Source organism: Schistocerca americana, chromosome 7 (genome assembly GCF_021461395.2).
Source record: "Schistocerca americana isolate TAMUIC-IGC-003095 chromosome 7, iqSchAmer2.1, whole genome shotgun sequence".
Classification (NCBI taxonomy): domain Eukaryota; kingdom Metazoa; phylum Arthropoda; class Insecta; order Orthoptera; family Acrididae; genus Schistocerca; species Schistocerca americana.
In genome coordinates this window covers 347693146-347713621 of record NC_060125.1, presented here as the reverse complement: position 1 = coordinate 347713621, position 20476 = coordinate 347693146, and the positions used below count along the sequence as shown (strand labels likewise).

Below are 20476 nucleotides of genomic sequence, written 5' to 3'. Positions count from 1 at the left end.
CCATGTGTGCAATACACAGTCCATCCTTTAGTGCAACAGGTCCAAGAAAGCTTCCACTTGCTCGCTCTTTAGGGGGCTGCTGTGATATTTATGTGGGTTCATGGTCACATAGGTCGGACTGGAAACAAGGCTGCTGACACTGCTGCCAAGGCTGCAGTCCACCTACCTCGGCCTGCTAGCTCTTCCACTCCTTCCGATGCTCTCTCTTCCATTCCTGCCGATCTTACATAGCCGACAGCTCCGCACGCTACTTCATTCTGCGGCCTTCCACCTCACTGCCACGGGTGCCTTCGCTTGGCCGGTTCACTGCCGACGACCTTGTACGGGTACGGGGATATGGCAGGCGGCCAAAATGGAGTCCCTGCCGCATCTTATGACACCGTGGCCAACGCCTATATGAAATCCAGATGGACACGGGTGTTGCAGTGCGTCATTTGGACCAGCTTCGGCCCCTTGTGCCGGCAACGCCTGTTCCAGATGCCGCTACACCACCTTCGGCTCGACCTGATGCTCGGGATACTGGAATCTCTCATTACTCACAACACAGTCCTCTCACCATCATATCGTTGCCAGCACGAGAACTGACGCCACCAGGAGACGTGCCCATGCAGGAACCAGATGACCATCATCTGTCGGAGCAACTCTACTCACCTCCCTCTCCTACGGACACGGACACATCCCCCATGTCTCCTGTTATAACAACTGGACTTGCCGCAATGGGCAGATTGGTGCACGGGGCCCCAGCAGATTCGACACCCACGTCTCCTGTCATCTCAACCCGTTATCATCGGGAGCACTTCCATCTGTACGGGAAGCCTCCTCCTCGAGACTTTACAGCCAGTCAAACAACACCTATGGACGTTAGCAATCTACAGGCCACCTCCATCAAGACCTGTACAAAAAATTCAAAGGGGGGAAAAGTGTTGTGACTCGCTGATCTTTCAAAGTGCTGCCACGCAGTTATGCGTCGCTGTCTGCCAGCCATTCAGCAGCAGCGCCACCTAAGTGGCCAGCCAGCCAGTTGCCGCTAGACTTGGACTCAGTTATGATTTGACTGTTAAAGTGTACACACGTCTTACTCTGTTTGCTTGATCTGTGACTTTCATGTATTGCATCTTCCTTGAAATATATTTGTTCAACTTGAAGTTATAACACTGGGGATACTGACAAACAGCCCCACAGTGAATTTATTCCCTTAAGAAATTTGCTGTCAATAATCACTCACAGCTTGAAAACAACAGTAACACTCATAAATATGATGCCGGATTTACGCTCTACCATTAGGTTGGTGCATAAGTTCCTAGTGTTTCTGTTTTTTGTGTTGGTATTCCATTTGCTATGATTTATTTATTGATTGTCATTTTTTACTTGTAGTTGACTGTTGCTATATGAGTTCACATGTTGTCATTTAGTCATGTGGAGATAGTGAGTGGAGCTGTTTTTGCCAGAAAATGGAGTGACAAATGGAGAATCTATGGAGGGGTGACAGCGGCAGAGGCAGCCAGAATCATTTGTATGTTGTTTGGCAATAATGCCATTTGACAGAGCACAGCAAGAAAGTGGTTTTGTCATTTTAAGGAGGATCATTTTGGTATTAGTGACTGTCCACATTCAGGAAGTCTTTTGGGGCTTGAAGATCGTTTAAATGCATTACTCAATAATGATCCATGTCATTGTACTTGGGAACTGGCAAATGTGATGAACTGTCATCATTCCACCATCATGTGACATTTGCATGCAATGGGGAAGGTTCAAAAATTGTTTGTATGGGCACTGCATGCTTTTCGCTAAAATCACAAACATTAGCAGCTGACCATATGTGCATCTCTGCTTGATCACCGTGAGTTGGCTCATGAACAACACTGAACATTCCTATCCTGTATCATTACTGGTGATGAGAATGAAAAAATAATTGTGGAGCCCAAACAAAACAGCAGTTCCCTGGACAACGACCTGCATGGATCCACAAAAGATAGTGATGTGCTTCTGGTGGAACAGCGACATTATGGTGTGCTAAGAATTGCTTCCCCAAAGTGTAACCATCACTGTTGATAATTATTGTCAACAACTGAGATGTCTTGCAGATGCAGTCCAATAATAATGACCAGGAAGGCTGCCTAAAGTGATGCTACTCCACAAATACACCCACCTGCATTCTGTTACACTGACAAAAAACACTGTACAGGAGTCATTCTGCACCCACATTATTCACCTGATTTCATGGCCTCAGATTTTACATTTTCTGCTCTCTATGGAATAACCTTCAAGGAACTTCCTTTCTGGGTGAAAATGCACTCCAAACATGGCTTGATAAATTTTTTTGTCTCAAGATCACATGATTTCTGTAGTTGCGGAATCAAAAAGTTACCCCAGAATTGGTAGTAGTCTGTTGTAAATAATGAATGAGAATATGTTATTGATGGCTAAAGCCTCTGTTATGTATATCTGTTGTGTTTATTAAGGTTATTGAAAAATGATACAAACTTATGCACCAATGTAATAGATTTACACTGTCCATCATGTACATGCGCTTATCACCATCTTTTGTACTTTGAGAAAGATTGAATGATTTGTGTGTGGTAGATGGGAGCCTCATATGAACAGGTCACATGGATGGTTGGCTGTTGTGCAGTGACTGCAATATGAGTGGTGATAAAGTGGACTCTGAGGAACAGTCAGGAGACAACAGCTGAAATCAGGACAGAAGTTATAGGCAGAGCGATATCATGACCCACTAGAAACAAATTACTGAAAGCTCGGTTGAGATCTTGAACAGAATGACTTCCTCCATGCCAGGCACTGTGGATGTGAAACCCCAACTTACACTTTTCTCACACAACATCCTTAAATGCATGTATCAAGGCAGTTATGTAAATGCAGTACTTCCCAATTTCTGCAAATGTTTTGGCTTATTACGACATCTATACTTATTATCAAAATTATGCTCATATGTAGCAGCAAGTGAAATTTTTGAGAGAACTGAGGATTTTTGGTAGGGATAATGCAGCATGTTATCTTGGATAGGGAGTTAGGGACAGATCTAGAAATGACTGTGCACCAGAGAAATGTATTGGGACCCTGACTGTTCATGTTGCATATTAATGACCTTGCAAACAATATTAATAGAAGCCTGAGACTTTTTGCAAATGGTGTAGTTATCTGTAATGAAGTACTGTCTGAAAAAACTGCACAGAAATTCACTCAGATCTTGATAAGATTTCAAAGTGGTCCAGAGATTGTCAACTTACTTTAAATGTTCAAAAATGTAAAATTGTCCATTCACAAAATGAAAAAAAACATAGTAACCTTTGAGAGGAATATCTGTTGGAGTCAGTCAGATTGTACAAATATCTGCTTATAAAACTGCATAGGCATATGAAATGAAATGATTATATATACGCTTAGTCACTGGTAAAGTAGTTGCCAGGCTTCACTTTACTGGTAAATATTAGAAAAATGCAAACATATTCAAAGGAGATTACTTAGAAATCACTCATGAAACTCTTCCTAGAATACTGATCAAGTGTGTGGGACTCATACCAAATAGAACTAATAGGGGATACTCAGTGTATATGGAGAAGAGCATCACTTTTTGTCACATGTTTGTTTGACATATGGAAGTGTGTCACAGACATGCTAAAGAAACTGAACTTTCAGAGACTTGCACAGATGCAAACTACCCCAAGAAAGCCTGCTTACGAAGTTTCAAGAACTGACTTTAAGTGATGACTCTAGGAATATACTACAATCTCCTATGTATTGCTTACGTGAGGATCATGAGGACAAAATGAGATAAATTCCAGTGTGCACAGGAGCATTTAAACAGTCATTCTTCCTGTGCACCATACAAAAATGGAACAGGAAGAAGCCCTAATAATTAGTATAACAGGAAGTACCCTCTGCTGCACACTTCATTGTAGTTGTAGAGTACAGATTCAGATGTGAATGTAAATGTTTACCACTGACATTATCCCATAGAAAGTAGAGATGCACGTGGTAGAGCCAGAAACAACTGGGCAGTTGAATGGCATTCTGTGGTGTTAAGTGGAAGCAGCAGTTCTTGAGACACATACTTCCCCTACTCAGGAATCATTGTCTGGGAAGCTGTAAAATATAAAATATAACTTATTAGTCTCATTACATACATTGTACAGATCATATGATCTGTTGTACAGGAGGCACATCAAGTTTAGCAAAAATATAATGTGTAATGATTACAGAAATTCTTTTTACACTATTTTAAGAATAATGCCAATAAATACAACACAACAATATTTACTATAAATTAACAATTTACCTATTTCCTTTGTTGACAACACAGACAACACAGAAATATTAGCTATAGATTTTTATTGTTCAAAGTGTTACACTGTCTTTCATGAATTCTGCAATGGTTTAGTAACATTTCTATATTAAAATATTTTGGAGTAAACTTTTCAGCAAATCAAGGTCCATTGTTAATATGTTTCATCCTTTTAATTTGTTATATATTTTTAGCCCCATGTACAGTGGTATCTGAGCATAAAGCTTTAAGTGATGTGAAGTTTTCCTTGTGACGAGTACCGTAGCTATGCTTAAAATGAAACTTTTCAAGATTATGTTGATTATTATTTACAAAAATAGAAATTTGAAAAATGTAAAATGAAGTAATTGTTAGTATTTTAAATTTCTTGAATGATGGGTGACATGACTCATTTTTGTGAGCAGCACACATGTTTCTAATGATTTTCTTCTGAAGAATTAGTAGCCTTGTACTACTTCTAGAGTTACTGAATATAAGAACAGAATTAATTTGGTAACTGAAGGAAGGCTGAATGCTCACCAGTATCTGGCAAGAATGATAAACTGTCATTATACCCCTCATGATCAGGGTATCAAATAGCGTGCTACAAGATAATGCAAGCCTATACATTGTAACTCATACCACACGTGCCATAATGAATGTACAGATCCTTGAATGGCCTATCTGACACCTATAGAGCAGGTCTGGGATGTGGTGGGAAGACGTATACTTTCATAGCAGCCTCCAGTCAACAATCCTCATGAGATGATATAGCATTTGTTTCAAGCAGGGAAAGAAATTCCTTGAGATGACATTTGGAGACTTTGTGTTCATGCCAGAATGATTACAGGAGTAAATTGCTGCCTGTAGTGCATGTCATACTGATGTAGATGACAGACATCTGTTCAGAATGGAATCATGACTTAAATGAACATCTTAACAAAGTTTCATAAAGATCAAACTGGTGCTTCATAGTGTAATACTTTCTACTTCCATCAGTGTAATTATATTTATGATATAAATCATGACTAATATTTATTGAGTGATATTGTAATACTGATACATATTATAATACTGATACATATTATAAAGCTTTTAATGAAAAAGTTAATTTTTTTCTTAATATTGTACATGCAGAAAAATTTCTTCACTTGGATTTGTTTCAGATTAATGTTTATTGATGTTAACTTGCATTTGATGCAGGTGCTTCCTCACCCGCCCCTCCTCCGTCCTCTGCAAGCAGTGGATTCTCTGATGATGACAGCTTGCACTGTGATATCAGCCAGGGCACAACTCTGGAGCAGTTTGTAGAAATGGTTAGGACAAAGGGTCGCCTTGGCCTCATTCAGGACTACACAGAAATTCGGTCCAGAATGCCTGAAGGTTCCTTCAACCATGCAAGGTATGATTTGATAACCTCATTTTTGATTATTTTTTTAAAAATTTGGAATGGTGTTGATGATAGTAGTAGTAGTAGTAGTAGTAGTATGAGGGCTGTTCAAAAGGTATCTGATGTTATTTTTTATTCTTTGATAAGGATAGAAGCTCAAACAAATGAATTAAAATTGTGCTACTCACGTGACTTGTATCTTGGTCTCCTGCTTACTAGGCAGATGCACTAACCGCTGCACCACCATAGCTTAGCCGTGCGGTTAAAGGCGCTGCAGTCTGAAACCGCAAGACCGCTACGGTCGCAGGTTCGAATCCTGCCTCGGGCATGGATGTTTGTGATGTCCTTAGGTTAGTTAGGTTTAACTAGTTCTAAGTTCTAGGGGACTAATGACCTCAGAAGTTGAGTCCCATAGTGCTCAGAGCCATTTGAACCACTATAGCTTAGTGGCTACCACATCTGCACAGACTACCTAAGTCCAGTGGCCTCCCTGACACAAATTTCAGTTCACATCTTCAGCCCATTTTCCCCTTCTCAAATTTTCAGTATTGCAGAGGCTCTCCGAAACTGGAGAGACATTGGGAGACTTCAGTTGCCATCTTTAAAATGGGAAAGTCACATGATTAAACCAGGTGCCAGTGGCAGGGATTTGTGAGAGATTGTTTTGAATGTCATATCTGAAAATTACTTTGAAGAGGTAGAAGAGAGCTGACTCATGGTGGTTATGTCTCAAGTTCCTTAGTAACTAAGAGAGTGTTTTGAGTCAGTTAATGTATAGGAGAGCATTAGTGATCGTGCTTAGAAAGTGTGATAGGAAACAAATTGCAACTTTAATATGTGAGTAGTCAACATCAAATTCTCAGGTCAGAGGATGAAGATGTGGAGCAAGAATGTATGAAATTCGGTAGCATACTACAATATGCCATAGACTAGTATGTGCCATGCAAGGTTGTGAGATATAGATAAGACCAAGGTTGTAAGTGATGGGTAAGACTCTTTTTAGTATTACAATTATCTTAGAAAGTTACTATCAGAACAAAAACAGCTACATCGCAGATTTAAGTGAAGTCAAAAACTAGGTGACAAACAGAAGCTGAACAAAACCAAAATGAGCATAAGGAGAGCAGTGTGACAAGTGTTCAATGAATTTGAAGGTAAAATTTTGCCAACTTATCTCCCCAAAACTCTTAAGAAGTTTCAGTCCCATGTAAAGTCAGTAATCAGCTGTTCAGTGGTGCAGTGACTATAATGACACCAAAATGGAATATGACCAAAATAAGGCTGAAATACTGAATTCAGAATTCAATTGATTTAACATGGAAGCTCATAATACAGTTCCTCTTTCCTATCATCACATGAATGCCAAAATGGCAGATATTGGGGAAACTGATTACAGAATAGAAAATCAACTAAAATTGGTAAGTAAAGAAAAGGCATCAGGATGGGATGAGATACCTGTGAGATGGGTGGACATAACTGTAGGCCTTTATTGCACACATCAATCTGTTGTAGGATAATGGGACATGTTCTGTGTTCACACACTATGACAAAAACTTCCTCTATAGAAACTTAACATCGTTTGTGCAAACAGAGATCTTGTGAAATACAGCTCACTCTGTTTGTGCATGAAATCCATTGCATTGTACACAGAGATGTCCAAGTTGATGCTGTGTTGCTTGGCTTCCAGGAAGCACTTGATGCAGTCCCATACCGTCATTTAGTAAATATAATTTGAGCTTAGTGCATGGCTTCAGGACTTTCCTAACAGACAGAACTCGATATGTTAACTCTTAAATGGAACATGATCGACAGATGTGGAGGTAATTTCTGGAGTATCCCAAGGGGGTGTTCTGTGGCCATTACTGCTCTCAAGATATATAAATGATCTAGCAGATAATGTCAGGAGCTCTAGTGAGGCTTTTTGCAGACAAAACTACTGACTGTAGAAAGATTGCCAACACCAGAAGGCCTGTAGAAGATTGAATACTGGCGTAGGGACTGGCAGTTCACTATGAACATAGATAAACATAATACATTCATATAATTAGGCTAAGAGATCCATTAGATTTTATTATGCTATTGGTGAAAACTCACTGGAAACAGCAACAACCATTAAATACCTAGGAGTGACCTAAAGTGGAATGACCACATAAAAAAATAGTAGGAGAAGCAGATGTAAGGCTGAGATTCATTCGAAAAATCTTAAATAATTGTTTAGAAAAGGAAATATTCCTACTCACCATATAGCGGAGATGATGAGTCGCAGATATACACAACCAAAAGACCACTAAACAAGTAAGCTTTCATCCAAAATAGACTACACACAATACATGGATGAGGTGGAGAGAGGTTCAGAAAATCTGGTGTAGGTAGGAAGGATCCAGCTGGCATAGGCTGCATTTTAATGACTATTTCACAGCCTTTGCTATCTGAATCCTCCCTACCAACACAGGCTTTTCTTGAACTGCATAGGTGAGAAATCTCCATGGAGTTTATACTACATTCCCATAACATTCCTGACATCAACCTTCTTTAGTCATTGTCCTTCACCCACCTATCCTCTTCCCTGTTCCTACCCGACAGCGTTCTATTCCACAAGTGCACCCACAGGCTTTTTATTTCTTTTTTTTCACTGCCATCTAGCCTCCCGACTTCATCTAGCTACCCTACCCTGTCCAGCTTGTCCCAGTATGCTCCCACAAACAGTACTACACAATCCCCCATCTGTACCCAGCTCTCCCTCTGCCTCCCTGCCCCAGCTACCCCCACCACCGAGATTGCTTCTTGCATCATGCACTGTTGCTTGCAGTCTGGCCCCGACAGCCTGAGGCAGTGGTCATGTGTTTGTGAGAGAGCTGCAGAGTTAGAGCAGCAATGCATCTGCATTAAATTTTGCATGAAACTCAAGAAGACCTTTACAGAGACACACCAAATGAGTGCTTCATCGAATGGTTCACATAGTTTAAAAATGGCAGGACAGAAGTTAAAGATGACCCTCCTTCAGAATGTCCTTCGACGTCTACCAGTGATGCTCATGTCAGGAACATCAACAAAATTTTGAATGCCAATCGAAGATTGACTGCCTGAGAGATTGCAGAAGAATGTAACATTTCAGTTGGATCATGTCATGAAATCCTAGCACAGTATCTTGAAATGCATTGTGTTGCTGCCAAGTTTTTCCACAGCTCATGAGTAAAGACAAGAAACACTTTTGCACCACAATCTGTGAAGAGCTTTTGTATCGCGCAAATGAGAATGAGATTTTACTTAAGAGAATCATAACTGGTGATGAGACATGGGTCTACACTTATGAAGTTGTAACCATGGTTCAGTCTTCACTATGGCTCAGGAAAGTTTCTCAAAGATCAAAAAAAGCTTGTCACGGCAGCCAAATGCCAAAGCCATGCTGATAGTTTTCTTTGATTTCGAAGGATTAGTTCATTATGAATTCATACCACAGAGACAAACTGTTAATCAATGGTGCTGTGAGAAAATGTGAGAAGGAAATGGCCTGAAATATGGCGAGACAATTCATGGCTCTTGCATCACGATATCACACCTGCACATTCATCCCAGATGGTGCTTGACTACTGCACAAAAAATGAAATCACCTTGCCGCCACATCCTTTGTACTCTTCAGACTGGCCCCTGTGGACTTTTTTTAATTTCCAAAGTTGAAAACTCCATTGAAAGGACAAAGATTTCCAGTGATAGACAAGATAAAAGTAAATTCCCAGATTGTTTTTTGTGTGATCCAGCAAGAGGTGTACCAATACTGCTTCCGGAAGTGGAAACGGCTTTGGGGATGATGTATCAATTGCGAAAGAGAATATATCTAAGGATACCATGCACACTAAGTAAAAGATAAGCACAGAAAAAATTTGTGGAGAAAGTTCTGGAACTTTTTAACAGTCCTCATATGGTGAGTAGCAGTCGTTTATTTTCGTAATATTATCATTATTCCATCCCAGATTTTCCATTGTTTAAACAAATGTAATTCATCCATGTAATACATGGTTTACAAAATGCTTGTTTGACTGATTCTCAAATATTGTTCATCAATCTCAGACCTTTCCCAAGAAGGAAGGAAGATTAGAGTTTAATGTCACATCAACAATGAGGCATTTAATATTTTGGATCTTGGGTATTAATAACTGCTTCAGCCGAAGTGGTTATTAATACACAAGATGATTAATCATAGCTGTAGTTGCCCTACCTACAGATTGGTATGCAAATATTTTGGAGACAAAACCCAACCATAGCTCAGGCCACAACCTTGTGTTAAAAAGACCTTGTGTGAAATAGGTCAGACTGTGATTTTCTGAACGCATGAGCCATCTGTCACTCAAAAACTTAACTCATTTCATATGAGAACAAAGTACGGACATCTCGCTACCTGTCCCTTGACTGTTGCTGCTCAATCTGGAACTGTGTGACCACTACGGTCACAGGTTCGAATCCTGCCTCGGGCATGGATGTGTGTGGTGTCCTTAGGTTAGTTAGGTTTAATTAGTTCTAAGTTCTAGGGAACTGATGACCTCAGAAGTTAAGTCCCATAGTGCTCAGAGACATTTGAACCATTTGATTTGGTGCTGCCTTCTGCTCCAATTTCTAGAATTACTTCAAAACTGACATTAGTGAACATAACAGCTGCTGTCAGGAATGGCTGAACCAATATGATCCCATTGACATCATTTTGTGCATATACTGATCAGGTTTCTCAGTTTTCTGTAATTTGCTACAAATACATCACATTTGTTGCATCAAGAAATTTTGGAACCTCAAGAGTAAGAAATTGCTCAATAACTCGCACCGCACTTTTTTCTTGGAAGGATAATTACACTTTCTATCATTGTTATTTTAAAATTTGCAATCTATCCAAGAACTAAAGTAAATATGAAAAACAAATCTAGAGGCTTGGTCCAATTTTAGTATGTGTTGTTCTAGAAAATATATTGCCAGTAATGCTTTCAGTAATGGTGTAAATGGCCAGTTTCCCAGGCTTAATTCTCTTCTAATTGGCCAATCTCCAGAGCATTAAAGATGGAGCAGAAGCTCAAATTAGGGCAGGCTGGTGAAGGAAATCGACTATGCCCTTTCAGAGGAACTATCCTGCATTTCCCTTAAGCAGTTTAGGGAAATCACAGAAAACCTAAATCTGGATGGCCAGGTGGGGATTTGAACCATCTTCTTCCTGAATGTGAGTTCAGTTTTTTAACCACTGTGCCATGTCACTTGGTTTTACCAAAAAGGATTAACAGAAAAGATAGAGAAGATCCAATGAAGAGTATTGTGTCTTGTTATGGTATAATTAAATAAATGCGAGAGCATTACAGAGTACTCAATAAATTCCGGGGGAAGCTGGTACAAGAGGACGCATTGTGTATCCTAGGGAATGTTACTGCTGAAATTAAGAGTGTATACATTTGAAGAAGAGTTGGGCAACATACTACTTCCTCCCTCTCACAAACACTCATCTCATGCATCATTTACACATGGAACAGAGAAGGGGGAAGTTATTGTGGCACCAGGGTGCCATCTGCACACATCATAAGGTTACTTGTAGAGTATAGAAGTAAATGTAAATGCAAATGCAAATGTAAGGACTCTGAATGTTCTGCGAGAAGCTGTGCTGTGAATTCTAGTGTAGGTTTGAGATCTGTAGTGTGTCCCTAAAGGGATTGAGGGTGTGCTACACATTAGAGGCTGCTGAGCCTTAGAGTGTGTGCAGAGTGCACATAAGGATTTTTTTTTTTTTTTTTTTTTAAAGCTTTTGGCGACTCTTCCATCCAATCCATATGATAATAGCTGCAGGAAGCCCTGAAGTTTGTAGCACTTCTAAAAAGCATTGGAACTTATGTAATACTTCGTACAGAGAGCTGGCTAAAACTCAAAAGTGACAGTGTTTGGGGTATCTCTAAGTATATATTGTAATGATGGGCAAATGGGAAAAGTAGGTGGTGTATTTGTCACAGGAGACAAGAAACTCAAATCCACCAAGACAGAAACCAAAGCTACATGTGAAATTGTTTGAGCAATACTCAGTGTCAATGTTGGGTACAAACATGTAATTAGATCTTTCTGTTAACCACTAGGCTCACCCTAGATGTAACCAAAATCTCCAGAGAAAACCTGAGTTCAGGTGTATGTATGTTTTCCAGTCGTACTGATCCGCATCAGAGAAGACTTTAATTATCCAGCAGACAACTGGGATAATTCCAGTTTTTTAAGCGTGGGTCTCTCAAGATATCCTGTGAAACATTACTAAAGGCTTTTTCTTAAAGTTTAGAACCCCACTCATGATGGAAATATGTTCGATGTAATGGCAACAAATAGACCTGATCTACTAAGAGTAGGATAGTGTGTGATATTAGTATTGTTAAAAAGGAGAACCACAGGATGAAGGTATTGCAATTTTGTGCAGACATTGGAGGAAAGTTATTAGTAGTTTCCTTGTAAATTTTTCATTTGATATAAACTAAATGAGTCATTGAATAAATTGCTTTTATAGATCTTTCATAACCACTTTGTTTTCTGTTCACAGGCAACCTGCAAATGCACCAAAGAATCGATACACAGATGTTCTGTGTTATGATCACAGTAGAGTTTTGCTTTCCCAGATAGATGGTGAAGCCTCTAGTGATTATATAAATGCAAATTTTGTTGATGGGTATAAACAGAAAAATGCATTCATTTCAACACAAGGTGAGGAAAAGCTAGATACTGAAATATTGTAACATAGATATACATGATATTTTTCATTTTTAAAAGGCAAATTGAAACTTACATAAAGTACATAATGGAATGTTGTGCGGAGGCATACTGAAATTTTTACTTAGTTGTTTGTATGTTCGCTTCTTGGTGATATTTATTCCTTAAGAAAAAGTTAAAACTGAACTGTAATTTGCACAATCACAGTAGAAGATTTAAAAATAATTTTTTCTAAAGCCGGAGTACACACATACACACGACTGCAGTATCAGGCAACTGAGGCCACACTGCGAGCAGCAGCACCAGTGCATGATGGGAGTGGTGACTGGGTGGGGGTGAGGAGAAGGCTGGGGCAGGAAGGGGGAGGGATAGTAAGGTAGGGATGGCAGACAGTGATGTGCTGCTGGAGAATGTGCAGGGATGAGGTGGAGTGAGAGTAGGGCACAAATGTGCAGTCAAGAGGTTAGACGGAGTGAGGAGGGGGAGGGGGAGGGGGAGGGGGAGGGGGAGGGGGGGGGGTAGAGAAAAAGGACAGAAGTAAAAGGACTGGGTGTGATGGGGAAATGAGGATTGTGTAGTGCTGGAACGAGAACAGGGAAAGGGGGTCATTGAAGTGACTGCTTCACAGCCTGTGCCATGTGGATCCTTCCCACTAACACCAGATTTTCTGAACTGTGCAAATGAGAACATTTCCTGCCTGCAACAAATCCCATGTCCTGCAACCCTCCTGCCTCAACCTTGGTTAGTCATTGTCCTCTCCCATCCAGCCCCTTCCCTGTTGCCATTCCAGCAGTACACAGCAATCATTCCACCATCGTACCCAGTCCTTTTACTTCTTCCTTTTCCGCCACCCCCCATCCCCCTTCCTATCTCTACCCTTCCATCCATCTAAACTCCTGACTGCACATACCTGACCTATCCTCTCTCCACCTTGTCCCTGTGCGATCTCCAGCAGCATGTCTTTGTCTGCCACTCCCTACCCTACTATCCCTCCTCCTTACCTTCCCCCCCCCCCCCCCCCCCCCAGCCATCTCCTTACCCCCATCCAGTTGCCACTCCCATCACACACTGGTGCTGCTGTTCGCATTTCTGTGTGTGTGTGTGTGTGTGTGTGTGTGTGTGTGTGTGTGTGTGTATTTTTGATGATTGCCTTGCTGGCTAAAAGCTTTATTTGCGACAGTCTTTTTTTGTCATCTCCGCTATTTTGTGAGCAGCAACTTTCCTTTTCATTATATTGTTACTATCCTGGATTTTCCATTGTTTGATATACACTCCTGGAAATTGAAATAAGAACACCGTGAATTCATTGTCCCAGGAAGGGGAAACTTTATTGACACATTCCTGGGGTCAGATACATCACATGATCACACTGACAGAACCACAGGCACATAGACACAGGCAACAGAGCATGCACAATGTCGGCACTAGTACAGTGTATATCCACCTTTCACAGCAATGCAGGCTGCTATTCTCCCATGGAGACGATCGTAGAGATGCTGGATGTAGTCCTGTGGAACGGCTTGCCATGCCATTTCCACCTGGCGCCTCAGTTGGACCAGCGTTCGTGCTGGACGTGCAGACCGCGTGAGACGACGCTTCATCCAGTCCCAAACATGCTCAATGGGGGACAGATCCGGAGATCTTGCTGGCCAGGGTAGTTGACTTACACCTTCTAGAGCACGTTGGGTGGCACGGGATACATGGGGACGTGCATTGTCCTGTTGGAACAGCAAGTTCCCTTGCCAGTCTAGGAATGGTAGAACGATGGGTTCGATGACGGTTTGGATGTACCGTGCACTATTCAGTGTCCCCTCGACGATCACCAGTGGTGTACGGCCAGTGTAGGAGATCGCTCCCCACACCATGATGCCGGGTGTTGGCCCTGTGTGCCTCGGTCGTATGCAGTCCTGATTGTGGCGCTCACATGCACGGCGCCAAACACGCATACGACCATCATTGACACCAAGGCAGAAGCGACTCTCATCGCTGAAGACGACACGTCTCCATTCGTCCCTCCATTCACGCCTGTCGCGACACCACTGGAGGCGGGCTGCACGATGTTGGGGCGTGAGCGGACGACGGCCTAACGGTGTACGGGACAGTAGCCCAGCTTCATGGAGACGGTTGCGAATGGTCCTCGCCGATACCCCAGGAGCAACAGTGTTCCTAATTTGCTGGGAAGTGGCGGTGCGGTCCCCTACGGTCTTGGCGTGCATCCGTGCGTCGCTGCGGTCCGGTCCCAGGTCGACGGGCACGTGCACCTTCCGCCGACCACTGGCGACAACATCGATGTACTATGGAGACCTCACGCCCCACGTGTTGAGCAATTCGGCGGTACGTCCACCCGGCCTCCCGCATGCCCACTATACGCCCTCGCTCAAAGTCCGTCAACTGCACATACGGTTCACGTCCACGCTGTCGCGGCATGCTACCAGTGTTAAAGACTGCGATGGAGCTCCGTATGCCACGGCAAACTGGCTGACACTGACGGCGGCGGTGCACAAATGCTGCGCAGCTAGCGCCATTCGACGGCCAACACCGCGGTTCCTGGTGTGTCCGCTGTGCCGTGCGTGTGATCATTGCTTGTACAGCCCTCTCGCAGTGTCCGGAGCAAGTATGGTGGGTCTGACACACCGGTGTCAATGTGTTCTTTTTTCCATTTCCAGGAGTGTAATATCTATGAGTCACTGTTGTAATTGGCCAATTCATGCAAGTACTGTGGCATAACACTTTGTAGGGATATGAAATGGAATGATCATGAAATGGAATGATCACATAGGCTCAGTCTTGGGTAACACAGGTGTTAGACTTACTGGTAGAATACTGAGGAATAGCAATCAATCTACAAAGGACACTACTTACAAATTACTCGTGCGACTGGTTGTAGAATATTGCTCAAGTGGGTGGGAGCAAGTACCAGACAGGACTAGCAGGGAATATTGAACGTATACAGAGAAAGACAGCACGAATGGTCAAAGGTTTGTTTAATCCATGGGAGCGTGCTACAGAGATACTGAAGGAACTGAACTGAAAGATTGTTGAGGTTAGACATAAACTGTCCTGAGATAGTCTGTTAACAAAATCTCATGAACTGGCCTTAAATGATTACTCTAGGAATATACTACACCCCCTACACATCGCTCACATAGGGAATTGTGAAGATAAGATTAGAATGATTATTGCTCGCACAGAGGCATTCGAACAGTTGTTCTTCCCGCACTTCTTATGTGAATGGAACAGGAAGAAACACTAATAAGTAGTACAATAGGACGTACCCTCTGCCGTGCACTGCACAGTGGTTTGCAGACTATAGATGTAGAGGTAGGTGTAGATTTGATGTAGGCATCTTTTACATGTGTGTCGGCTGATAATCAATGTGATGTTGGATATCTGAGGATGGAAACAATAAAAAAAAATTGGAGAACAGGGAGCCATTAACTCAAAGCTCATGGATACATGGTGCATAGGCACACTTAACACCACAGAAAAGTTCCAGTCTTTTCTTGGCTTAAATGACCCCATTCTCCCTCTCTCCCTCCCCCTCCCCCTCCCCCTTCCCCTACCCCCCCCTCCCATACCTCATAACATGTTCACACTTGATTGGTTATTTCTGAACTGCAAGGGCATAGCTCACGTAGTTAAATTTTCAGTGTTTTTGGAATGCGTATTGTTAAAATCTCTACCATCTGAGCCATGTAAGTACATGTCTGTTTCAAATATTTTATCCAGAATGGAACTTCCCATCATCAGTTAACTTTGCACTTATATAAACCATAATGATACATTAAAAATATGAGTGGGTTGGATTTATGTCTCAGATTGCTTGTGATCACATAATAGCAAATGTTATTTGTAGCCATCAACAGAAAACACATTAGGACGTCCACAACCATGAATCATGGCAAAAGCTCAAATTTTCAGAACCTCTATTACCTTCATAAAAGATCAGAAGAATACTGTGCATACTTAATTGTAAGTTTTTAAGGCTCCCCCAACATAAAACAGAAAATAAGTAATGAAATACAAGCACTCAAAAAGAAACTTGAAAAAATCCCCCACAATCTACAATGATGCAACAGAACTTTTGATCATAAGGTAGCTTCAAATATGAATCAAGAAATATTCACTTCAATATAAGAATGTTGTCAGACTTGTTTTTGTGACTCTGGACCTCAACTATTTGGTAAAATGTTAACTATACTTCTTAAATTATTTATATTCCATGAGGGATATGCCATACAGTAAAACTTGCTCAAAACAGCATCAACAGGGACTAAAATAATTTTCCAGATTGGACAAGTTTCTGGATTACACAAAACTCACTGGGCAATGTAAAATTTGTCAAGTACAGTAAACATTTTTAATTATGCATATACTGTATTTACATACCTACACTCCAGCACAGTAGATGTTCATTTACTGTATACTGGACAACAGAACACTGGACTATTACACTAATTGATAAATAACATGGAATTTCTATATTTTTACTTGAACTTTAAATTCGTTTATTGTTTTGTATACATACATATTATTTCCATGTTTATTTGCTTTACATTTCACTTCTTTCACAAGCTATCATCAAGGGAAACGTGTTTTAATTTCCTGTTCCAAAGTTTTTGCACCATACAATAATTCCAACAAGTTGGGAGAATGTGTGTGTGCCGCAAATTGCATAAAATTGTTTGTGTATACAATGGCTTCTTCAGGTGTGTTAATTTTTCTAGGGACATCATTTTACTCGTCTTCTTCTTACTTTGTTTCTTCATCATCATCCTCCTCTGTGTTGCGGATTTCTATTAAATCTGTTGCTGAAATGAAAGCGGAGTGAGTTGACAGAAAGTTGTCTCTTCAACTGTAATCATCTTCACTACATGAAATGTTTCGCATTTTCATTACTTCAGTAACTGCTGCTGCATTTTCTTGAACTTCGGTGGCCACAGAAGTGTATTGTTCTTGGCCCCCAAACCCCACTTTGTTGAAGCACTTTGTAACAGTTTCGGGTTTTATTTTCTTTACTGCCAAGCGAAACCCATTTACTGCATCCAGGACAGAAACTGACCACGCAAGAGCAGATGCACTTTTGGCCTCTTCAACACTAAGAATAAGAGATTGCATCAGTAATCGCTCTAATGACACTTGATTGTGTAAATAACGCCCTGGTCCATGGGTTGTGTGAGGCTGGTTGAACCTGGAGAGAACCAAGCCAATTTCACGTTTGACAATGCTACTTTTGGGTGCAGGTTGCGTTATCTAGGAAAAGGGGAACTTGGCAATTTCCTTTTTTTCATTTTGGCATTGAAAGAGCCCAGCCATTCTTTCATAAGACCACTCACCATCCACACCTTTTTATTGCTTTGTCATGTAACTAGAAGTTACTGATGTCTATATCTTTGAAACAATGCAGTTTTGCCACCTTTTCAATCACCAGTGGCTTCTCCATTTGATCTAACATGTTTCCACGCAGCAGTGCAGTTAGTCTTTCCTTGGACAGTTCTCCACCGGTGCACTTTTCACCTCAAATTTCCAGCAATTTTGAAGGCAGCGTGTGATAAAACGGTCCCGTTTCCTCAGCATTGAATGGGTCTTTCAGTTCATAATTCATAATTAAGTTGGACAGTATTGTCTTCCTTTCTGTTGCTACACTTTCCTTCACATCCTCAGCTTCCCCACAGTTCATTCCACATGATGTTGTGCCTAGCTTTGAAATTGACCAGCCATCCTGTGGATGCCTTAAACTCTGTAATCCCAAATTCTTGAGTGATTTTCAAGAGCCTCACTCTGCATCATGGGTCCAGATAAAGGTAAGTTTTTTGCCCATGCACTTAGGAACCATTCCCACACCATTTTGTTAATTTCTTCATTTCCAGTCTTCTTCGACTTTCTTTTCATCTGCCCATTCCCTTTCATCCATTTGTCCCGAATCTTATCCTTGTTTCTTAAAGTCGCATAAATTTTTATTTTTCTGCATTCGAAATGCAACATAATTTCGTGCACAGAGAGTTTGTCTTTCCCACCCGCCTGAATTACATTAATCTTTTCCTTCAGTGTCAACAACACATACCGTTTGTTCGATATCATGTTACTGTATCTCTTAAAGTGCTACTAGTCAACTGAAACTGGCAGGAAATAATGACCTTGCCGGGTAAAACCATTGTTTAACAGAACAATACCCACCTCTTTCAATGCGCACATTGCAGCAGTGTGTTGGTAGATGCACAACCATGTTCCTGTATGCACTGGCGTGTCAGTAATGAATAAAATGAGAAAGCCAACAAACAGAGTGCTGGTAAATGAAATGTTTCCTTTGATGTACTGTACCGACAGCAACTTATTTGTTGTTGCACAGAGTGGTGCGGTCTTAGGTCCACACCAGCAGCGCCGCACTGTGCTGGACCTCTTTTCTTGGTTTTGCGCCACTTAACAGAGGTGTTAAAAGTAACATTCTTGTAGAGTCATGAATAACTATTGAACTGTAATACAATAGTACTGTATAGGCTCTTTTCTGCTTTATACAATGACTTATTAAATATGTTCTAAGATTTGCTTTCTGTTTCCGCATTAGGCACGTTCCGCTTTATACAAAAAATCAGCATATGAAAGTGCACTGAATGTGTCGGGACTGAAATACTTGTACAGTTTGGGCAGATTTCCAAATTATACATGTGCCAATATGAGCAAGTTTTACTGCACAAGAATAAAAGACATATAATCTCAGAGTTTCTTATGATATCAGATTCACATATCTTTATTGAAACAGTAACCAATTCTGATAGTAAGAGTTATTACGGAAGATAAAAATTATAATGCTGCATAATGACTATTTTTCTGTCAACTTACTTGCAACAGTTAGTTGCAAACACAGGAGCCTGAAACGGAATATCACAAGTATTCCAAAAGTTTCAGATCGTGGTACCATATTTTATTTATGTATACATTTCTGGATACCACAAAAAAAGCATATGTTATTTTTCATTTGTTTTCTGGACTCAATCTGTATCATATGGCATATGGTTGTGTGTGTGTGTGTGTGTGTGTGTGTGTGTGTGTGTGTGTGGTCTTATACAGGGCGAACATTAATAAAACTGATAGTCTGCAGGGATGGATTCCTGACTGGAAGTTGAGGAAAAATGTTCCTATAAACATGTTTCTAGGAATGGACTGTGTGTGCACAACAACAACAAATCATCCCAGAACACAGTACAGAGCTGCATCGCATTCATGTCACAACAAGTGTTTAAAGAGGCCTCCATGGGTCACAGTGCAAACATTCATATATCACATCATGGCTTGCCGCACTCTTTTGCACATTCCAGCCTCTCCAAATAGTGTCACAGGTCTTGTGAACATGCTGTTGAAGGGTCAGCATATCAGGAACTGGTTCAGCATAAGCAATGCCTTTCAGATTCCCCAAGGGGGTTTAAGTCCGATGATCTAGCAAGCCATGCTACAGGTCCTCCATGTCCTATCTAGTGTACAGGGAAGATGATGATGAGATGTCGGCAAACTGTAATGTGGAATGGGGTGATGCTCAATCATGCGGAAACAAAAAACCTGTTATATTGCCAAAGTAACATTCCCAAGCAGTCTATGCAGAGTAATCTGCAGGAAGTCTGTAGCCCACAGATGACAACTATGCAGACTGATGATGCTAGTTCTGATAAAGGCTGCTTTGTCAGTAAAGAGGACAGATGACAGAAACCCCATAATTGTGGTGGTCTAGTGCAAATGACAAAATTATTCCTCTAGAGAGAAATCTGCTCCTGATGATCCTTGCACTCACTGCAGATCATAGGAATAGTAGTGGTTGTCATGCAGGGCGCACATAATTGTACTTTGGCTAACACCATGTTGGTAGGCCACTAACCTCGAGCTTGTCTAGGGTTTGTCTCAGTGCCCTGTAGAACCAAGGCCTCCAAATCTGGTGTATGCACAGTCTGCCGCCTCCCTGTGTGTTCATCTGTCTGAAAGGACCTATGATCACACAAATGGCCAAAAAGGGCTTGAAGTGTTGTGTGATGTGGTTGATTTTTGTGAGGGTACTTGTTTTGGTATAGCTGTGCTACTTCTCAACCATTTCCACTTGCTTGATG

The 20476-nt window shown here is 41.2% G+C and overlaps 1 protein-coding gene across 2 annotated transcripts in view; it reads left to right on the top strand.

The window, feature by feature from the left end:
- The window catches only part of LOC124622283 (tyrosine-protein phosphatase non-receptor type 9), a 774832-nt gene that overhangs the window by 732191 nt on the left and 22165 nt on the right, over positions 1 to 20476 (top strand). For both annotated transcript variants that reach the window (XM_047147950.1, XM_047147951.1), the window contains exons 8-9: positions 5486 to 5684; positions 12217 to 12377. In XM_047147950.1, the coding sequence (XP_047003906.1) occupies positions 5486 to 5684; positions 12217 to 12377 (360 nt within the window). The remainder of the gene's footprint in view (positions 1 to 5485; positions 5685 to 12216; positions 12378 to 20476) is intronic.